The sequence below is a fragment of the Oncorhynchus mykiss genome, chromosome 18 (assembly GCF_013265735.2).
Source record: "Oncorhynchus mykiss isolate Arlee chromosome 18, USDA_OmykA_1.1, whole genome shotgun sequence".
NCBI lineage: Eukaryota > Metazoa > Chordata > Actinopteri > Salmoniformes > Salmonidae > Oncorhynchus > Oncorhynchus mykiss.
Genome location: NC_048582.1, coordinates 40,484,805 through 40,505,931, shown reverse-complemented (window position 1 = coordinate 40,505,931; position 21,127 = coordinate 40,484,805). Strand labels below are relative to the sequence as shown.

At 43.6% G+C, this 21,127-nt stretch overlaps 2 protein-coding genes and 2 long non-coding RNA genes across 4 annotated transcripts; 3 read left to right on the top strand and 1 right to left on the bottom strand.

Annotated features, from left to right (window-relative positions):
• Positions 1–2,453: 2,453 nt before the first annotated feature.
• Positions 2,454–4,267, top strand: LOC118941163. Its single transcript, XR_005037481.1, has 3 exons — positions 2,454–3,855; positions 4,096–4,137; positions 4,236–4,267. It is a non-coding gene; the product is annotated as an uncharacterized LOC118941163 (long non-coding RNA).
• Positions 4,268–4,521: 254 nt separating this feature from the next.
• Positions 4,522–5,194, top strand: LOC118941162. The gene is made up of 3 exons (XR_005037480.1): positions 4,522–4,627; positions 4,777–4,828; positions 5,021–5,194. It is a non-coding gene; the product is annotated as an uncharacterized LOC118941162 (long non-coding RNA).
• LOC110496243 lies at positions 5,188–17,978 on the bottom strand. Its single transcript, XM_021572027.2, has 5 exons — positions 17,840–17,978; positions 17,024–17,365; positions 9,727–9,840; positions 5,783–5,835; positions 5,188–5,645 (listed from the first exon to the last, which is right to left on the bottom strand). The coding sequence occupies exons 1-5, from the start codon at positions 17,913–17,915 to the stop codon at positions 5,514–5,516; spliced, it is 717 nt and encodes a 238-aa protein (XP_021427702.1). The 5' UTR covers positions 17,916–17,978; the 3' UTR covers positions 5,188–5,513.
• A 313-nt stretch (positions 17,979–18,291) lies between these two features.
• Positions 18,292–20,571, top strand: LOC100653472 (VIG-B319.A protein; the record flags this gene model as incomplete). Its single annotated transcript, NM_001246345.1, is given in 6 exon segments — positions 18,292–18,320; positions 19,296–19,348; positions 19,489–19,839; positions 19,921–20,190; positions 20,301–20,348; positions 20,490–20,571. Coding segments are annotated over 6 exon segments (833 nt in total), but the record flags the coding sequence as incomplete, so codon positions are not given.
• Positions 20,572–21,127: the final 556 nt, after the last annotated feature.

Below are 21,127 nucleotides of genomic sequence, written 5' to 3'. Positions count from 1 at the left end.
CTTCACAAAAAGACAATTCTCTAAAAGGCGCTGGAGGACACGTCGAACGTGCTGAACATGAATCTGGAGTGACGGTGAAAAAATCAGGATATCGTCAAGGTAAACGAAAACAAAGATGTTCAGCATATCTCTCAGGACGTCATTGACTAACGCCTGAAAGACAGCTGGAGCGTTAGCGAGGCCGAAAGGAAGAACCCGGTATTCAAAGTGCCCTAACGGAGTGTTAAACGCCGTCTTCCACTCGTCCCCTTCCCTGATGCGCACGAGATGGTAAGCGTTACGAAGGTCCAACTTAGTGAAAAACCTGGCTCCCTGCAGGATCTCGAAGGCTGAAGACATAAGAGGAAGCGGATAACGATTCTTCACTGTTATGTCATTCAGCCCTCGATAATCTATGCAGGGGCGCAGAGACCCGTCCTTCTTTTTGACAAAAAAGAACCCCGCTCCGGCGGGAGAGGAGGAGGGGACTATGGTGCCGGCGTCAAGAGCTGCAGACAAATAATCTTCGAGAGCCTTACGTTCGGGAGCCGACAGAGAGTATAGTCTACCCCGGGGGGGAGTGGTTCCCGGAAGGAGATCAATACTACAATCATACGACCGGTGTGGAGGAAGAGAGGTGGCCCTGGACCGACTGAACACCGTGCGCAGATCGTGATATTCCTCCGGCACCCCTGTCAAATCACCAGGCTCCTCCTGTGAAGAAGAGACAGAGGAAACAGGAGGGATAGCAGACATTAAACATTTCACATGACAAGAGACGTTCCAGGAGAGGATAGAATTACTAGACCAATTAATAGAAGGATTATGACAAACTAGCCAGGGATGGCCCAAAACAACAGGTGTAAAAGGTGAACGAAAAATTAAAAAAGAAATGGTTTCGCTATGATTACCAGAGACAGTGAGGGTTAAAGGTAGCGTCTCACGCTGAATCCTGGGGAGAGGACTACCATCCAAGGCGAACAAGGCCGTGGGCTCCCTTAACTGTCTGAGAGGAATGTCATGTTCCCGAGCCCAGGTCTCGTCCATAAAACAGCCCTCCGCCCCAGAGTCTATCAAGGCACTGCAGGAAGCTGACGAACCGGTCCAGCGTAGATGGACCGACAAGGTAGTGCAGGATCTTGAAGGAGAGACAGGAGTAGTAGCGCTCACCAGTAGCCCTCCGCTTACTGATGAGCTCTGGCTTTTACTGGACATGAAGTGACAAAATGACCAGCAGAACCGCAATAGAGACAGAGGCGGTTGGTGATTCTCCGTTCCCTCTCCTTAGTCGAGATGCGGATACCTCCCAGCTGCATAGGCACAGCACCCGAGCCGGCAGAGGAAGATGGTAGTGATGCGGAGAGGGGGGCAGCGGAGAACGCGAGCTCCTTTCCACGAGCTCGGTGACGAAGATCAACCCGTCGCTCTATGCGAATAGCGAGTTCAATCAAGGAATCCACGCTGGAAGGAACCTCCCGGGAGAGAATCTCATCCTTTACCTCCGCGCGGAGACCCTCCAGAAAACGAGCGAGCAAAGCCGGCTCGTTCCAGTCACTGGAGGCAGCAAGAGTGCGAAACTCAATAGAGTAGTCTGTAATGGATCGATTACCTTGACATAGGGAAGACAGGACCCTGGAAGCTTCCTCCCCAAAAACAGAACGATCAAAAACCCGTATCATCTCCTCCTTAAAGTCCTGATACTGGTTAGTACACTCAGCCCTTGCCTCCCAGATTGCCGTGCCCCACTCACGAGCCCGTCCAGTAAGGAGAGATATGACGTAGGCGATACGAGCAGTGCTCCTGGAGTAAGTGTTGGGCTGGAGAGAAAACACAATATCACACTGGGTGAGGAACGAGCGGCATTCAGTGGGCTCCCCAGAGTAACACGGCGGGTTATTGATTCTGGGCTCCGGAGATTCGAAAGCCCTGGAAGTGGCCGGTGGATCGAGGCGGAGATGGTGAACCTGTTCTGTGAGGTTGGAGACTTGGGCGGCCAGGGTCTCAACGGCATGTCGAGCAGCAGACAATTCCTGCTCGTGTCTGCCTAGCATCGCTCCCTGGATCTCGACGGCTGAGTGGAGAGGATCCGAAGTCGCTGGGTCCATTCTTGGTCGGATTCTTCTGTCAGGCGCGTGAATGAGGACCCAAAAGCGAATTAACAAAAACAGAGTTTCTTTAATGACGAAACACACGTAGGCTCAGATGGACAGGCAGATTCCGACAGGACAGGACAAGGTTAGATGAACTGGCAGATTCCGACAGGACAGGACAAGGTTGCAGCAAACACGACGATAGTCTGGTTCAGGCATGAGAAACACAAACAAGAATCCGACAAGGACAGAAGCAGGAACAGAGAGAGATATAGAGACCTAATCAGAGGGAAAAAGGGAACAGGTGGGAAAAGGGGTGAACGAGGTAGTTAGAGAAGACAAGGAACAGCTGGGGGAAAGAGGGGAAGAAAAGGTAACCTAATACGACCAGCAGAGGGAGACAGGGTGAAGAGAAAGAACAGGAACAAGACACAACATGACAATACATGACAGTTATGTTGTGTTGTGTTGTGTAGTTGCTTTGATGGCATGCATCATTTTTATACATCTTCTGTTTTGCCCCACCAAGAATCACATGCTAAAGTTGCCACTGCTTTGGCCTAAGAATCACGGTCGGAAGGCATATGAACTAACAGGTTATAGAGCAAACAACGCAATCCTCACCACATGTAGGTTGTAATAAGCCTTTTATTTATGGTTTGGCTTCCCAAGTGATTTTACCCACGCACTGCAACTGTCCTTGAAAGTAATTCAATGAAATTGATGAATGACTTTTAACAAGTATCAAATCCAAATCTACTTTATTTGTCACATGCTTCGTTAGCAACAGGTGTAGACGGACAGTGAAATGCTTTCTTACGGGCCCTTCCCAGCAATGTAGAGAGAGAAAATAGAGAAATAATAGAAAAGTAATAACACGTAATAATAAAAGTTATAATAAGAGTTCTGGTGAAACATTTGTACGTTTTTTGTGTTTCCTAATGATTCTCCTCACCTCCAGTGTAACAGACACAGGTACAGTGAACATTTTGTTATGTGCATTGAGTACTACACGCACAGCACTTTCTTTCTATCCAAGACAAAATTAACAAAACATAAGAACAGGAAGTAGTAATTCTAGCTACTGGGAAAACCATAGTGTATCAGAATAATTATGAGCAATTTCTATTGATTGCAGATGCTACTTCATGAACACATATATGTGAACAATCATAGTTGCCTATAATCAGTGACAAAGTGTTTCTATCTTCATTGTTCGGGGATATTCAATACATTCTGTTAAAAACACACGTCAGCTTCCTTGAAGCAGGCAAATTGTATTCCCACTCTAAGCATATATCATGTTCGCTTTAGATAAAGAGGAATAGTGGATCACACAGGAAGCAGGACCTAAACTGACTCAGGAAGATATGAGTGACACACAGCCTTGCATGGCAGTTGTAGACAAAAATTGATATTCTCATACATACAGCCACTGTGGAAGTAGACTGCCTTCTCAGGTGATGGCATAGGCTTATGACAAGACAGGCTCTCAGAAAAAAAACCCGATCCAACACATTACCCCACATTTTGAGACTGAATAAATTAGCGTTCTGCTGGCAGAACCCTATTGCTGCCCTGTACAGTATCTAGAAAAGCCAAGCAGAGGTGGTTCTTCAAGAAAGATAGTGAAACATGCAAAACAGGAAAAGGGAGAGGGAGGACCCACAGAACAGGTTTTCCTTTGATGAAGATGGAGCCCTGCGGAACCTCAATCTGCAGCCTGGGGACTCTGGAGAGAACCTGTGTAATGGGGAAACGGCAGCTAAAGTAACAGTGTTGACAGGTAGAGCTTTCCAAATAGCATTTTATCTATTTAATTGTCCGTGTTTTATTTTAACAGTGACATTTTCATTTAATTAAAAGATCAGGCTCAACAATCAACTTCATCACTTCCTAGTAAAAAGCAGTGAGAGAAAGCGTTGGGGGAACCACACTTTAGAGACCCTTCTAATGCCATTCCCCTTTCATTTAAAATGCCATGCTTATGCCTGACTTGATTATTAATTTATTTTTGCAAACCCAGATCACCTCAACATCCAGAGTACCACTGCTGTTATGAAAACAGGTAACACACAGCAACACTATGCAATTCTTATCACAAGTATGAAAGTAACACTGTGAAAGTAAATTCCATGACCTATATTCTTCACCATATATTTTCAGATGTTGTTGGGAGAGATAAGGACCTACAAATGGTAGGCTGTCCACAGACATTCAGACACAAATTAGACTGAATGAAAAGTATATCAAATCTCTGTTTTTGCTCTTTGTGAAACTAAAATGGCAGTGTGTGAGGGTCTTGATAAACAAGAACATAAGTGCCACCCAGCTTTATGTTTGCCGTTAGCAACCCTCCGTGCTGTGCTCACTACAGAGAGCATGAACTTTCGACCTGCTATCTTTAATACAGGTGACATTTTCACATATTGAACTGTGCTTTTGTCTTTCAGTTGTGGTGATGAAAGCTGTCATTGGACTATGCGTCGTGGTGCTTTTGGCTGGAATGCTGGGCCTTTTGCTGATAGACTGAACAGGAAGAAAGAATTGCAGTACAGGTAAAAATGTCTAAAAACTCTGTTATATTATGTACCTCTGATGTTGTTTGTACAAGCTTTTAGGTCCATGTTAAGATATTACATTGGCCTATGTGGTCATGCAACATCCTTTTTACAAACATGTGATACGATCACCTTATTTCCTATAGTGAGAGGACACAAGCAGGAAGGAGCTCCAGACTAGGTGCTTGTCAAATCTAGGTAAAGAACACTGTCTAATTGTTTGCTACCAGAAAAGTCTCAAAAGTAGGGTTTGTGTGAAAACAAGAGATTGTTTCATATTTTGTCTTATAGGGTCTGAGGTCACACAGGGTGATGGGGAAGAAGTGAGTGCAAATGAATACATCTCATTGTAAACTGAAAGTATTGCTGAAATGAATGTTTGTGTCTCAGGGCCCTTCTCATGTGGAAGACACTGAGGTTCAGTTTGCATCTCTGGGTCGGCAGAACTGGAGGGAAAGATCGAGGGTACAGGGAGACCTGCATCACGTCATCTATCCCGCTGTGGTCACTGCTAGACCAGCATTCCAGGGTTTGAAGAGAATAATACATAGATTTGACGGTTTGACTCCTTAACAGACAGTTCGTATTTTATTTAGTTTTATTACAGTACAACTACATTTTACAAAAGTTGCTCTTTAATAATATAGTACATTTATTTGCGCCTTTCAAGGTACCCAAGATATGATTATTTTATCCAACTAATTCTATATCCTGTTGCCTTAAAATGTTTTTATTGAGATTCTTTGGAGAACATTAACAATAATTATTACATTAGCCTTTTCAATATTTACAGAGACACACATACATGCATGAATCAAAATACAATCTTATTTCCATCAAGAATGGATATTCCAAGAACCATGTCAGAAGTACATGTGATGTATCATGTGCCTGTGTGAACACATTGGGCCACTGTTGCATAGGTGACATCCCCCTGGGCCAATCCTGGCACTCGCTGATCAGCGGGGCGGGCATTACCAGTGTGCTTCAGACTGGCATATTGCAGACCCACTTCCTGTGGAAAACATATCCATCATGATTAGAGATGAAATATTACCATCATGCCATCCAAACCTCTCGGGCGTACATTTACAGTTAGATAAGGTTTAGTCCTAACTGCTATGACTCAATCATTTACAGAAGTACTTTTACCTTGAGACTTGAATTCCTGTTCACACAGGTGTTGCACAAACATGTTGTTTTACCTGAAAGAGGGAACAATTTAGTTTTAAAGGGGCAATCTGCAGTCCAAACAATAAGAAAACTGTAACCCCACCACTGCTTTGGTAAATAGGTGAGCAATGGGTCTGGAGAGATGGAACCACTCTCAAATTCATAGGCAGAGCTACGGATGCAAGGACTGACCATCCATGAGATCAAATTATAGTTTTAATCCTGTTTTGAGGATATACCGTGTTTGTTACAATTACAGTGTTTATAAGCATTGGAGTAAAACAATCTTATATTTGGGGTTTTGATGGGGTAGGACAGTTGAACTAAGCACATGAGGCATTTATAAGTGATATTCTTCAATAATCAATGGCGACATATTACTTTTAAAAGTAAAAAAATGCATGAATCAACTGCAGATTTGCAATAGACTAACTTTGGTTTTGGAGCATAATGTCTCTTTACGTAAACTTGTCAAACTTCAGATACGCTCAAAGTATTAACTGTTTGATTGTGTTTACATTTACCATTCAACCAAAGCAAGAATGGGGATTACCAAGATTTGTACATTATATTTCTATGTTTACAATACACTGTCTTACTTGCCTTTCTTGTCACTGCAGCAGGAAGTGAATGCAAAGTTAAAATTACACTCCACAGCACAGTCTATGTATAGAAAGTACAAGAGCAGACACCGTTGTGCTGATCACACACGGGAAGGATTTTTTCATTCAGATTTACGAGTTTTTCTGCCTTCTTGCTCTCACTATGCCAAACGTAAATCTCATCTTGGAGGCTCTGTCTACTGTCTTGGGTTGCAAGGTGGAATCAGCCACCATGGGAACACTTTCACTAACCCCACAGGACTTTGTCAATGTGGTCGCACAAAAGGAGCTCAACTCACAAGAGGGCCTTCTAGAGCTGGAATACCCAAGTTTGGGGACATTTTCTTTACCATGTGCCTTAGATTTACCAGATGCTTTTCCATTCCACAAACCACTGTTTCTGTGAACACGAATGAGTTCCTTGATTCTCGGTATGACTACGACTTTACAAATGTTAAGGATGGGGAAACAGTGTTTATTCGGGGGAAATTAGCTGTACATCAGACCCTGTGGCTGGAACCGCATTGCCCTGAAGGTTTTTAACAAATACAGGGATGGAGATGGATGGTTGGGGACCGGAGACGAGGTTTGGCCAGTGTCCTTCTACAGACCTGCTATGGACGGATCCCAGGGCATCATCAGGAATGATGGAGCTGGTGCTACTTTAGGAAGAGGAGTCTACTCAACACCGGACATTAACATAGCTGAGTAGTTCTCCAAGAGATTCACGTCCAAAGTAGATAACAAAACCTACAAGGTGGTGCTACAGAATAGGATCAACCCCCAGAAACGGAGAGAGAGTTACTGGCTGGTCTATGTGCCTGAGGAATCATCTCCGGTTCAAGAGAGCTATTGTGGAAAACTCCACCTGTCCTAATGGTCTGCTGCTTAAGGAAGTGTTGTAATCCATTAAGACAATGTTTGAAAGATAAGTAAATAGGTTGGGGCAGTGCACTATCATGCTGAAATATGAGGTGATGGTGGCGGATGAATGGCATGACTATGGGCCTCAGGATCTCATCACGGCATCCCTGTGGATTCAAATTGCCATTGATAAAATGCAATTGTGTTCATTGTCCGTAGCTTGTGCCTGATCAAACCGGGGTTCATCCTTGAAGATCACACTTCTCCAGCGTGCTAGTGGACATTGAAAGTGAGCATATGTACACTGACATTGGTTACCTGCAGTCAGGTCAAGACTCTGGTGAGGACGGAGATGAACTTCCCTGAGACGGTTTCTGACAGTTGTGCAGAAATTCTTCAGTTGTGCAAACCACAGTTTCATCAGTTGTCCGGTGGCTGGTCTCAGACGATCCCGCAGGTGAAGAAGCCGGATGTGGACACCCTGGTCTGGCGTAGTTACAAGTGATCTGCGGTTGTGAGGCCAGTTGGACATACTGCCACATTCTCTAAAACGTTGTTAGAGGCGGCTTATGGTAGAGAAATTAACATTCAATTATCTGGCAAGAGCTCTGGTGGACATTCCTTCAGTCAGCATGCCAATTGCACGCTTCTTCAAAACTTGAGACATCTCTGGCATTGTGTTGTGACAAAACTGAAAATATTACAGTGGCCTTTTATTGTCCCCAGCACAAGCTGCACCTGTGTAATGATCATGCTGTTTAATAAGCTCCTGGATATGCCACACCTGTCAGGGGGATGGACTATATTGGCGAAGGAGAAATGGTCACAAACAGGGATCTTAACAAATTTGTGCACAAAATTTGAGAGAAATAAGCTTTTTGTGCATTTGGAAAATTTCTGGGATCTTTTATTTATTTTAGTTGAGGATGTCCTTTGAGAGGTGTCCAATGCTTGATACACACGGCAAACTCTTGTATGTGGAACAACCCAGCAGCGTTGCAGTTCTTAACACAAACTGGTGTGCCTGGCACGTACTACCATACCACGTTCAAAGGCGCTTAAATCGTTTTGCCATGCCCATTCACTCTCTGAATGGTCACATATACACAATCCATGTCTCAAGGCTTAAAAATCTTTACTTAACCTGTCTCCTCCCCTTCATCAGCACTGATTGAAGTGTATTTAACAAGTGACATCAATAAGGGATAGTTTTCATCTGGATTCACCTGATCAGTATGTCATGGAAAGAACAGGTGTTCATAATGTTTTGTACACTTGTGTGTATACAGTCTGTAATAACCGGACAGTTTATTAGGTACACCACCCATTCACGAGAATGGATCGCTCCTACAGACAGTAGGTCATGTGGCCGTGGCTTGCTATATAAAGCAGGCATACAGGAATCGAGGCATTCAGTTACTGTTCATTTGAACATTAGAATGGGCAAAACAAGTGACCTAAGCGACTTTGAGCGTGGTATGATTGTTGGTGCCAGGCACGACAGATCCAGTATCTTAGAAACGGCCGCCCTCCTGGGCATTTCACGCATGACAGAGTCTAGGGTTAAATGAGAAGGGTGCAAGAAACAAAAACATCCAGTCAGCGGCAGTCCTGTGGGCGAAAACAGCTCTTTGATGAGAGAGGTCGAAGGAGAATGGCAGACCCTAGACCCACACTAGTTTGCATACCGCCCCATCAGATCCACAGAAAACTTGGTTGCCTCTGCCAGGAGGCTGACACTTGGCTGCAAGTGGAACTTCCAGCGGGACAATAACCCCAAGCACACATCAAAATCCTCAAAGAAGTGGTTAATTGACCACAAATCAACATTTTCGGACTTGAACCCCATTGAAAACCTGTGGTTTGAATTGAAGAGGGCCGTCCATAAGCGCAGACGAAGGATATCAAGGATCTGGAAAGATTCTGTATGGAGGAATGGTCTAAGATTCCTCCCGATGTGTTCTCCAATCGGATAAATATTTTAGAAAAAGGCTCTGTGTCGTTATGCTCGCAAGGGTAGGGTGATGGAGTGTTGTAAACAGGGGTGCCAATAATTTTGACTCCTATCTTTTTAAGAATTTTGGTATTACTTGCTAAAGAAAATCTCTTTCTCTAAAATAATATACAGTGGCAAGAAAAAGTATGTGAACCCTTTGGAAATACCTGGATTTCTGCATAAATTGGTCATAAAATTGAACCTGATCTTCATCTTCATATCAATAAACAAACACAGTCTGCTTAAACTAATAACAAACAATTATACATTTTCATGTCTTTATTGAACACACCGTGTAAACATTCACAGTGCAGGTTGGGAAAAGTATTTGAACCCTTGGATTTAATAACTGGTTGACCCTCCTTTGGCATATGCTTCTGTTTGATGCACTGATGAGAAATAAGTGCAAACTTTCCTCTATAAATATAGGGCGGCAAGCCAAGGAATTGCAGAAAGCTCACCTGACTGGAAACAGAGTCCAAAGAGACAGAGGGTGCCAAACAAGACTGAGACTGGGGCAACACAGGCCAGGAGAGTCCAACACGACACCAATTCCCTCTCTGCCACCTCTGCGTCTGGAACACAAACCACACAGCGGTTACCACACACCAGCCCAGGGATAGGGTTGCTGTGGGAGGAGAGCTGAGCAGAAACAGAAACCTCAAACAAATCAAATCAAAATCAAATCAAATTTTATTGGTCACATAAACATGGTTAGCAGATGTTATTGCGAGTGTAGCGAAATGCTTATGCTTCTATATCCGACAGTACAGCAGTAATATCAACAATTCCACAACAAAACCTAATACACACAATCTAGTAAAGGAATGGAATAAGAATATATAAATATACAAATATATGGATGAGCAGTGACAGAGCGGCTAAGATGCGATAGATAGAAGAGATAGTGTAGGATACAGTATACAGTCTATACATACAGTATGAGATGAGTAATGCCAGATATGTTAACATTCTTAAAGTGGCGTTATTAAAGTGACTAGTGTTCCATGTATTAAAGTGTCCAATGATATCAAGTCTGTAAGTAGGCATCCGCCTCTCTGTGCTAGTGGTGGCTGTTTAATAATCTGATGGCCTTGAGATAGAATCTGTTTTTCAATCTCTCGGTCCCAGCTTTGATGCACCTGTACTGACCTCACCTTCTGGATAGAAGCAGGGTGAACAGGCAGTGGCTCGGGTGGTTATTGTCCTTGATGATTTTTTTTGCCTTCCTGTGACATCGGGTGTTGTAGGTGTCCTGGAGGGCAGGTAGTTTGCCCCGGTGATATGTTGTGCAGACCGCACCACCCTCTGGAGAGCCCTGTGGTTGTGGGTGGTGCAGTTGCCGTACCAGGCGGTGATACAGCCCGACAAGATGCTCTCAATTGTGCACCTGTAAACGTTTGTGAAGGTTTTCAATGACAAGCCACATTTATTCAGCCTCCTGAGGTTGAGGCGGTGTTGCGCCTTCTTCACCACACTGTCTGTGTGGGTGGACCATTTCAGATTGTCGGTGATATGTACACCGAGGAACTTAAAACTTTTCACCTTCTCCACTGCTGTCCTGTCGATGTGGATAGTGGGGTGCTCCCTTTGCTGTTTCCTGAAGTCCATGAGCATCTCTTTTGTCTTGCTGACATTGAGTGAGAGGTTATTTTCCTGACACCACATTCCGAGAGCCTTCCCCTCCTCCCTGTAGGCTGTCTCGCCATTGTTGGTAATCAAGTTGTGTCATCTGCAAACTTGATGATTGAGTTGGAGGCGTGCATAGCCACGCAGTTTTGGGTGAACAGGGAGTACAGGAGGGGGCTGAGAACGCACCCTTGTGGGGCCCTAGTGTTGAGGATCAGCGGAGTGGAGATGTTGTTTCCTACCTTCATCACCTGGGGGTGGCCCGTCAGGAAGTCTAGAACCCAATTGCACAGGGTGGGGTCGAGACCCAGGGTCTCAAGCTTAATGATGAGTTTGGAGGTTACTATGGTGTTGAATGCTGAGCTGGAGTCAATGAACAGCATTCTTACATAGGTATTCCTCTTGTCCAGATGGGATAGGGCAGTGTGCAGTGTGATGGCGATTGCATTGTCTGTGGACCTATTGCGGCGGTAAGCAAATGGGAGTGGGTCTAGGGTGTCAGGTAGGGTGGAGGTGATATAGTCCTTGACTAGTTTCTCAAAGCACTTCATGATGACAAAAGTGAGTGCTATAGTCATTTAGTTCAGTTACCTTTGCTTTCTTGGGAACAGGAACAATGGTGGCTATCTTGAAGCATGTGGGGATTGCGAGGGTTAACACGTTTAAATGTTTTACTCACGTTGGCCACGGAGGAGAGCCCACAGTCTTTGGTAGTGGGCCGCGTCGGTGGCACTGTATTGTCCTCAAAGTGGGCAAAGAAGGTGTTTAGTTTGTCTGGAAGCAGGATGTCAATGTCTGCGACGGGGCTAGTGTTCTGTTTGTAATCCATGATTGTCTGTAGACCCTGCCACATATGTCTCATGTTTGAGCCGTTGAATTGCGACTCCACTTTGTCTCTATACTGACACTTTGCTTATTTGATTGCCTTATGGAGGGAATAACTACACTGTTTGTATTCAGCCATATTCCCAGTCGCCTTGCCATGATTAAATGCGGTGGAACCTGCTTTCAGTTTAGCGCGAATGCTGCCATTCATCCACGGTTTCTGGTTAGGGAAGGTCTTAATTGTCACAGTGGGTACAATATCTCCTACACACTTCCTAATAAACTCGCTCACCGAGTCAGCGTATACATCCATGTTATTCTCTGAAGCTACCCAGAACATATCCCAGTCCATATCCCAGTGATTGAAACAATCTCGAAGCGTGGAATCCGATTGGTCAGCCCAGCATTGGATAGACCTAAGTACGGGCGCTTCCTAATTTAGTTTCTGCCTATAGGAAGGGAGCAACAAGATGGAGTCATGGTCAGATTTGCCAAAAGGAGGGTGGGGGAGGACCTTGTATGCATCGCGGAAGTTAGAGTTGCAATGGTCGAGCATGTTACTTGCTCGTGAACTGCATTCGATATGCTGATAGAATTTAGGTAGCCTTGTTCTCAATTTAGCTTTGTTAAAACCCCCAGCTACAATAAATGCAGCCTCAGGATATATGGTTTCCAGTTTGCATAAAGTCCAGTGAAGTTCCTTGAGGGTTGTCTTTGTATCGGCTTGAGGGGGGATATACACGGCTGTGACAATAACCGAGGAGAGTTCTCTTGGGAGATAATAAGGTCTGCATTTGATTGTGAGGAATTCTAGGTCAGGTGAACAAAAGGACTTGAGTTCCTGTATGTTGTTTACGATTACACTACGAGTCGTTAATCATGAAACATACACCCCCGCCCTTCTTCTTACCGGAGAGATGTTTATTCCTGTCGGCGCGAAGCACTGAAAATCCTGTTGGCTGTACCGACTCCGACAGCATATCCCAAGCTAGCCATGTTTCTGTGAGTATGTTTACAATCCCAGAAATCTCTTCGGAAAGCAACTCTTGCCCTGATTTCGTCAACTTTGTTAACTAGGGACTGGACATTAGTGAGTAATATACTCGGAAGCGGTGGGTGGTGTGCGCGCCTCCAAAGGCTAACTAGAAGACCACTTCGGCACCCTCTTCTCCGGCGACGTTGTTTTGGGTCAGCCTCTGGAATCAGTTAAAATGCCCTGGGAGGTGCAGACAAAGGATCTGCTTTGGAAAAGTTGCATTCCTGGTAGTAGTGCTGGTTGTGCTGGTAAGTTGACGTCTCTCTGATATCCAATAGTTCTTCCAGGCTGTATGTAATAACACTTAAGGATTTCTGGGCTAACAATTTCTGGGGTAACGACCTCTTTAATTTTTCCACATTTTGTTACGTTACAGCCTTACTCTAAAATTGATTAAATTGTTTTTTTCCCCTGATCAATCTGACTTGCCTAGTTAAAAAAAGGCTACTTTTTTTGTTAATACATCTACACACAATACCCTATAATGACAAAGCAATTTACGTTTACAAATGTGTAAAGAATAAAAAACTGAAATATCACATTTACAGAAGTATTCAGACCCTTTACTCAGTACTTTGTTTGAAGCACCTTTGGCAGTGCTTACAGCCTTGAGTCATCTTTGATACAGTGCCTTGCGAAAGTATTCGGCCCCCTTGAACTTTGCGACCTTTTGCCACATTTCAGGCTTCAAACATAAAGATATAAAACTGTATTTTTTTGTGAAGAATCAACAACAAGTGGGACACAATCATGAAGTGGAATGACATTTATTGGATATTTCAAACTTTTTTAACAAATCAAAAACTGAAAAATTGGGCGTGCAAAATTATTCAGTAAGTCGCTTGGGGTATGTCTCTATCAGTTTTGCACATCGAGAGACTGACATTTTTTCCCATTCCTCCTTGCAAAACAGCTCGAGCTCAGTGAGGTTGGATGGAGAGCATTTGTGAACAGCAGTTTTCAGTTCTTTCCACAGATTCTCAATTGGATTCAGGTCTGGACTTTGACTTCGCCATTCTAACACCTGGATATGTTTATTTTTGAACCATTCCATTGTAGATTTTGCTTTATGTTTTGGATCATTGTCTTGTTGGAAGACAAATCTCCATCCCAGTCTCAGGTCTTTTGCAGATTCCATCAGGTTTTCTTCCAGAATGGTCCTGTATTTGGCGCCATCCATCTTCCCATCAATTTTAACCATCTTCCCTGTCCCTGCTGAAGAAAAGCAGGCCCAAACCATGATGCTGCCACCACCATGTTTGACAGTGGGGATGGGGTGTTCAGCTGTGTTGCTTTTACGCCAAACATAACGTTTTGCATTGTTGCCAAAAAGTTCAATTTTGGTTTCATCTGACCAGAGCACCTTCTTCCACATGTTTGGTGTGTCTCCCAGGTGGCTTGTGGCAAACTTTAAACAACACTTTTTATGGATATCTTTAAGAAATGGCTTTCTTCTTGCCACTCTTCCATAAAGGCCAGATTTGTGCAATATACGACTGATTGTTGTCCTATGGACAGAGTCTCCCACCTCAGCTGTAGATCTCTGCAGTTCATCCAGAGTGATCATGGGCCTCTTGGCTGCATCTCTGATCAGTCTTCTCCTTGTATGAGCTGAAAGTTTAGAGGGAAGGCCAGGTCTTGGTAGATTTGCAGTGGTCTGATACTCCTTCCATTTCAATAGTATCGCTTGCACAGTGCTCCTTGGGATGTTTAAAGCTTGAGAAATCTTTTTGTATCCAAATCCGGCTTTAAACTTCTTCACAACAGTATCTCGGACCTGCCTGGTGTGTTCCTTGTTCTTCATGATGCTCTCTGCGCTTTTAACGGACCTCTGAGACTATCACAGTGCAGGTGCATTTATACGGAGACTTGATTACACACAGGTGGATTGTATTTATCATCATTAGTCATTTAGGTCAACATTGGATCATTCAGATATCCTCACTGAACTTCTGGAGAGAGTTTGCTGCACTGAAAGTAAAGGGGCTGAATAATTTTGCACGCCCAATTTTTCAGTTTTTGATTTGTTAAAAAAGTTTGAAATATCCAATAAATGTCGTTCCACTTCATGATTGTGTCCCACTTGTTGTTGATTCTTCACAAAAAAATACAGTTTTATATCTTTATGTTTGAAGCCTGAAATGTGGCAAAAGGTCGCAAAGTTCAAGGGGGCCGAATACTTTCGCAAGGCACTGTATGACACTACAATCTTGGCACACCTGTATTTGAGGAGTTTCTCCCATTTTCAGGTCTCCCCAGTGTTCAGGTTCCAGTCCAGGCTCTGCCTGGCCACTCAAGGACATTCAGAGACTTGTCCCGAAGCCACTCCTGCATTGTCTTGGCTATGTGCTTCGGTTTGTTGTCCTGTTGGAAGGCGAGCCTTAGCCCCAGTCTGAGGTCCTGAGAGCTCTGGAGTAGGTTCTCATCAAGGATCTCTCTGTACTTTGCTCCGTTCATCTTTCCCTCGATCCTGATTAGTCTTCCAGTCCCTGCTGCTGAAAAACATACCAACAGCATGATGCTGCCACCACCATGCTTTACCGTAGGGATGGTGACAAGTTTCCTCCAGATGTGACGCTTGGCATTCAGGCCAAAGAGTTCAATCTTGGTTTCATCAGACCAGAGAATCGTGTTTCTCATGATCTGAGAGTCTTTAGGTGCCTTTTGGCAAACTCCAAGCGGGCTATCATGTGCCTTTTACTTAGGAGTGGCTTCCTTCTGGCCACTCTACCATAAAGGCCTGATTGGTGGAGTGCTGCAGAGATGGTTGTCCTTCTGGAAGGTTCTCCCATCTCCACATAGAAATTCTGGAGCTCTGTCAGAGTGACCATCGGGTTCTTGGTCACCTCCCTGACCAAGGCCTTTCTCACCAATTGCTTAGATTGGCTGGGCAGTCAGCTCTAGGAAGAGTCTTGGTGGTTCCAAACTTCTTCCCTTTAAGAATGATGGAGGCCACTGTGTTCTTGGGGACCTTCAATGCTGCAGAATTGTTTTGGTACCCTTCCCCAGATCTGTGCCTTGACAAAATCCTGTGGACAATTCCTTTGACCTCATGGCTTGGTTTTTGCTCTGACATGCACTGTAAACTGTGTGACCTTATATAGACAGGTGTGTGCCTTTACAAATAAATTCTATTCAATTGAATTTACCACAGGTGGTTTTCGACTTGTCATTATGGGGTATTGTATGTAGCTTGATGAGGGAAAATGTATTTAATCCACTTTAGAATAAGGCTGTAACGTAACAAAATGTGGAAAAAGTGAAGCGGTCTGAATACTTTCAGAATGCACCTTATGTTACCCACAAGGTCAACTGTCTTTTTTTGGCCATCCGTGTGGTCTCATGTTTAACCTCAAAGTATTTTTCTCTTGAAAAACTTACATGGAACACTGGACAGCGTCATCAGTCAATTAAAATAAATGTATTAGGCGCTAATCTATGGGAGGGCATAGGCCCAACCACTTTGGAGCCAGGCCTACCCACTGGGGAGCCAGGCCTAGTCAATCCGAATGTGTTTTTCACCACGAAAGGGCTTTATTACAGACAGAAATACTCCTCCGTTTCATCAGCTGTTCGGATGGCTGGTCTCAGACGATCCAGCAGGTAAAGAAGCCGGATGTGGAGGTCCTGGGCTGGCGTGGTTACACATGGTCTGAGGTTGTGAGGTGACGTTGGAGGCGGCTTATGATAGAGAAATGAATATTACATTCTCTGGCAACAGCTCTGGTGGACATTCCTTCAATCAGCATGCCAATTTCACGCTCCCTCAAAACTTGAGACATCCGTGGCGTTGTGTGGCAAAACTGCACATTTTAGAGTGGCCTTTTATTGTCCTCAGCACAAAGTGCACCTGTGTAATGATCATGCTCTTAATTCAGCTTATTGATATGCCACACCTGTCAGGTGGATGGATTGTCTTGGCAAAGGAGAAATGCTCACTAACAGGGATGTAAACAAATTTCTGCACAAAATGGGAGAGAAATAAGCTTTTTCTGCATATGGAAAATTTCTGGGATCTTTTATTTCAGCTCATGAAACACTTTACGTGTTGCACTTAGATTTTTGTTCAGTATACAGTACATACATACATTTTTTTGTATATATCTAAATACCCTGTGCACCTGGTTACATGACCTCTGTATAAGTAACGCAAGGTTTTGAGACTTCATTATAAAGGTATCTATTCAGTACACTAAAGACAAGCTAATGCATTTCTTAGACTCGGCAAAATACATATTTGACTAATATAATGATGACCAACAACATACCTGTAAAGGTCAGGCGGATGCCTTTTCCAAATCGCACTGTCCCATTGTAGCGACCAGCACAGTAGTACAATCCCAAATCTGCTTCTGTCACCACAATGATCTCCAAACTGTTGTTTTCCTTTGTGTCAAAGTGACCCGTGTCTTCCTCATTAATAACTGCTGCAGTATTTAGAAAACGTGATAGCCTGGTAACAGTTATAAGGGTGACAAGTTCCTCTGAGCGCATTTGGAACCAGATTATTTCTCTGCTGTTTGTGAGGTTGCACGACAGGGAAGTATTTTGTCCAGCCTGAACAAAATGGACCACAGCTGATGCAGACAGAAAGCGTAGTCCAGAAACATCTAGAAAAGAACAGGAAATAGCTTATTGAATCCATTTGCAAACTATCTATCAGTGCCGGCTGGTGGGAGACGTGCTCATTGTAATGGCTGGATTGGAGTAAATGAAATGGTATCAAACTTATCAGACATATGGAAACCTCATTGACACGTTCTGTCAATCCCATTCCAGCCATTACAATGAGCCCGTCCTCATGTAGCCCCGTCCACTAGCTTCCTCTGCTATCTATCTATCTATCTATCTATCTATCTATCTATCTATCTATCTATCTATCTATCTATCTATCTATCTATCTATCTATCTATCTATCTCTATCTATCTATCTATCTATCTATCTATCTATCTATCTATCTATCTATCTATCTATCTATCTATTATCAGTACCTACATGTCTGTCTTTCTATCAATCAATCAGTCAGTCAGTCAGTCTCACCATCCATCCATCCATCCATCCATCCATCCATCAATATACTTACAAAAGAAAGTGAGCAGGTAGACACATTTCCCCATAATCGCATGATATTTCACCTGTGAAGATGGCATTCTATTCATTACTAGACAACCCTAATGAATGTACTATAGAGAAAGCCTATGGTACAGTATATGGTAATGGATTGAATGGGGAAATGCTTATGTACCCGAGAAAGACCACCACATTTGACACATTTGACATTGTTTGCGTCTGAGGCTGAGCTGCGGTTTTGGACAATGTAGTTTGCTAAGGCTTAGGTTGTGTTTCCTGCGAAGTTCCCCATACTTAAAATGGAAATACTCTGTAATTAGTAATTCTATTTTTTTCCTCTTAGGTTTCGTTTCTGGTAGCTCAGATGACGCGGCTGGGGCTTGCACTGCCTTGCTTGCTGCCACTGCTCAGGCTCACAACTTGGAAGTTCAAGGAGTCAACCAACTAGCAAAGCAGCCTGTTGCAATGAAAATGCATGGCATAGACCGAGACCGGTAAGAGACACATATGTATTTAATTTTAATTGGCATATTATTTAGCAAATAATCTAAAGAATTCTTAGAGTGAAATAGAAAAAAAAATGAATTTGTATCTGCAGTCTGATTGATACTGTTTAACTGCTTCTTGACTATTCTTATTCACTGTGCTGCGCTAGGCTATGTGCTCACATCGTGCAACTAATTTAAACGAGGAGATGTATGCATTTCTTGGTGGATGTCATCATGTGTGGACAAGTTTGTTTACTAGAGGAGATGCATGGTTCCTTTGAACCGCAATATTCATTTAGTTTCGTTTTCAGAGCAGGGCTCCCAGCCAGTCTCAATAGAGACTCAATTGAAACTCTATCGTTCTATTTTGGAAACGCCTGCAGGAGGCAAAACGAAACTGATTTCACATCAAGTGCCAAATATGCTACTGAGGTTTAAACTTTACAAATATTTGAGATCATTTTGCAGTATATGAAAGTAAAACATATTTAGTTTTTTTCTAATTGTGGCTTTTGTTGAACAGTTTTTGCATAATGATATAATATAATGATATGGCTGTGCATCAAGGGGTGAATTTCGACACGAGTTATGCACGCATAAACGGAACATAATTCCCCTTTTATGCACGTTTCTCTCTATGCTATTCTGACCTTGAATGTAAGCATGAGAATAGCATGTTTTTCACCCCCCATTTCATAAATGAAGGTGTGGCGGAGGTGTCTACAGATATGCTGCTGACAGTGTTGGTCCCATGTTTCATGAGCTGAAATAAAAGATCCCAGAAATATTTTTCTCTCTCAAATGTTGTGCACAAATGTGTTTACATCCCTGTTAGTGAGCGTTTCTCCTTTGCCATGATAATCTATCCACCTGACAGGTGTGGCACAATTGCATGGTACTGGTACTGTGTGTATATATATATATATATATATATTATATTTCATGAAATCCTCTTATCAGTCTTCTTCCTTTTCTTTTTAGACATGTTATACATCTTCATTGTCTGTGGATTGTGGGCTTTGTGGGCTGTGTTGGTGAGTATAAATTAACTCTATCCACAATTAGAACTTGTGGATAGAGTACATAATAATAATAATAATAATAATAATAATAATAATAACATAACAAAAATGCATATGATTTTCAAGACATTTGTTCCAACTCTCTCCTACAGCCTCCTCCTCCCTGCCCTCTGGCCCTCTCTCCATCTCTTCCCCTGTTGGAAGCCAAGCCATCCTTCCTTGCAAATGGAAGTCCCAGCTAGACAACGTCCCAGTTTGCCACGTCCTATGGCAGACACCCGATGCGCCAGTGTTTGAGCAAAACGGGGAGCAACGGTGGCAGGCCAGCGAGTTTGAGGGGCGGCTGGAGGTACCTGGGGAAAAGCTTTGGGAGGGCGACTGCTCTCTGATCTTGCGCGACGTGCAGTTTGGGGATGTGGGGCTTTACGAGAGCTTCATGGTGGTCGACAGGACAAGGAGGAAAAGGCGGGTGTTCATCCAGAGTGTTCACCTCTCAGTCTATGGTAAGGGTAGATCTACAGGTCAGACCTCAGCTGAAATAGTTGTTTTATATCGCTAGCCTCATCTCTCCTTATTCTCTACAGACCATAAGTCCAAGCTGTCAATGGGCATGGGTGAAGACCTGGTCCTGACGCTCCACACTCCCCAGGCCATGAGAGTGGTCTTCCAAGGGAGGAACAGCACAGAGTGGAAGGTCCTGTGGATGAGGGGTGACGGGAAGGTCAACGGGGGTCGTCTTGAGGAGGCTGAAGGGGTGGTGGTCCTCCGAGGGTTAAGGATGGACAACTCTGGGACTTATAAAGTGTTGGATTCCCATGGGCTTTCCGTGAGCACTGTGAAACTCACAGTGGAAGGTAATAAAATGGCCTCAAATGCTAATGCGTAAACTTTGCTTATTTTTTTTTGTGATGTATCTGTAAACGCGTGCAACCGCTGCTAACATTTTACATTTTGTATCCCACAGAAGTTGCTAAAACTCAAAAGATTATCCACATCCAGGACAAACCTGTAGGTAAGAGACTGAAGTAAATCAAATAAATAATTGAGATGACTTATTCAAGGCAAGTATACCAAGTCCATGACACTGTAGAAGACTGATGGGCAATAATAGTACATGTTGAACAAGTTCTCTGCATCTTCTCCGTCTCTCTAGGTAAATCTACTGTTTACAGGTCCTCCTCTCTGCTCATCGTTTTTGTCCTGCTGATCAGTCCTCTGATTCAACATCTCCTCTAACAAGGTTTAAACCTTTTTGGGCTAGTTTCCCAGAACCAAATAAACAAACCCCTATACTAAATAGTACTTTCATCCATTGAAAGTGTTTTTTGGTCTATAGGCATAGACGGAAGACATACTGGGCCGGTGGTTGCCTGAAAGCAGCATGTGGCCATCTTGGTATGTTGTTAGGGACCACCTGCTGTGTGGTTGTGTGCGGTGGTCATCTTCCCCAATTCAACATGTACAGTCTGTGACACCCTTGGGCCATGTAAGCCAATCAGTGGCGTAGTGCCCACCCCTCGCCAAAGTGAAATATAACAAAGGCTAATAAAATGTTGGTTGTAGTCTGGGCAGTGGGTTCCAGTGCACCTTTTACCTCAAATCAAAGATGGTTGAGCCAGTTTCCAGTAACAAATAAAAGTTGCAATGAACTCATTCTCTTTAAATCCTCCTAAAACGTTGTTTCTTCACTCCACATCATTAAAGCTGGAATCCTTAGTTGCTGAATGAATGATACACCCATTCATTCTTGAAGAATATAACGCCTATGTATATATCAGAACCCCAACTGCA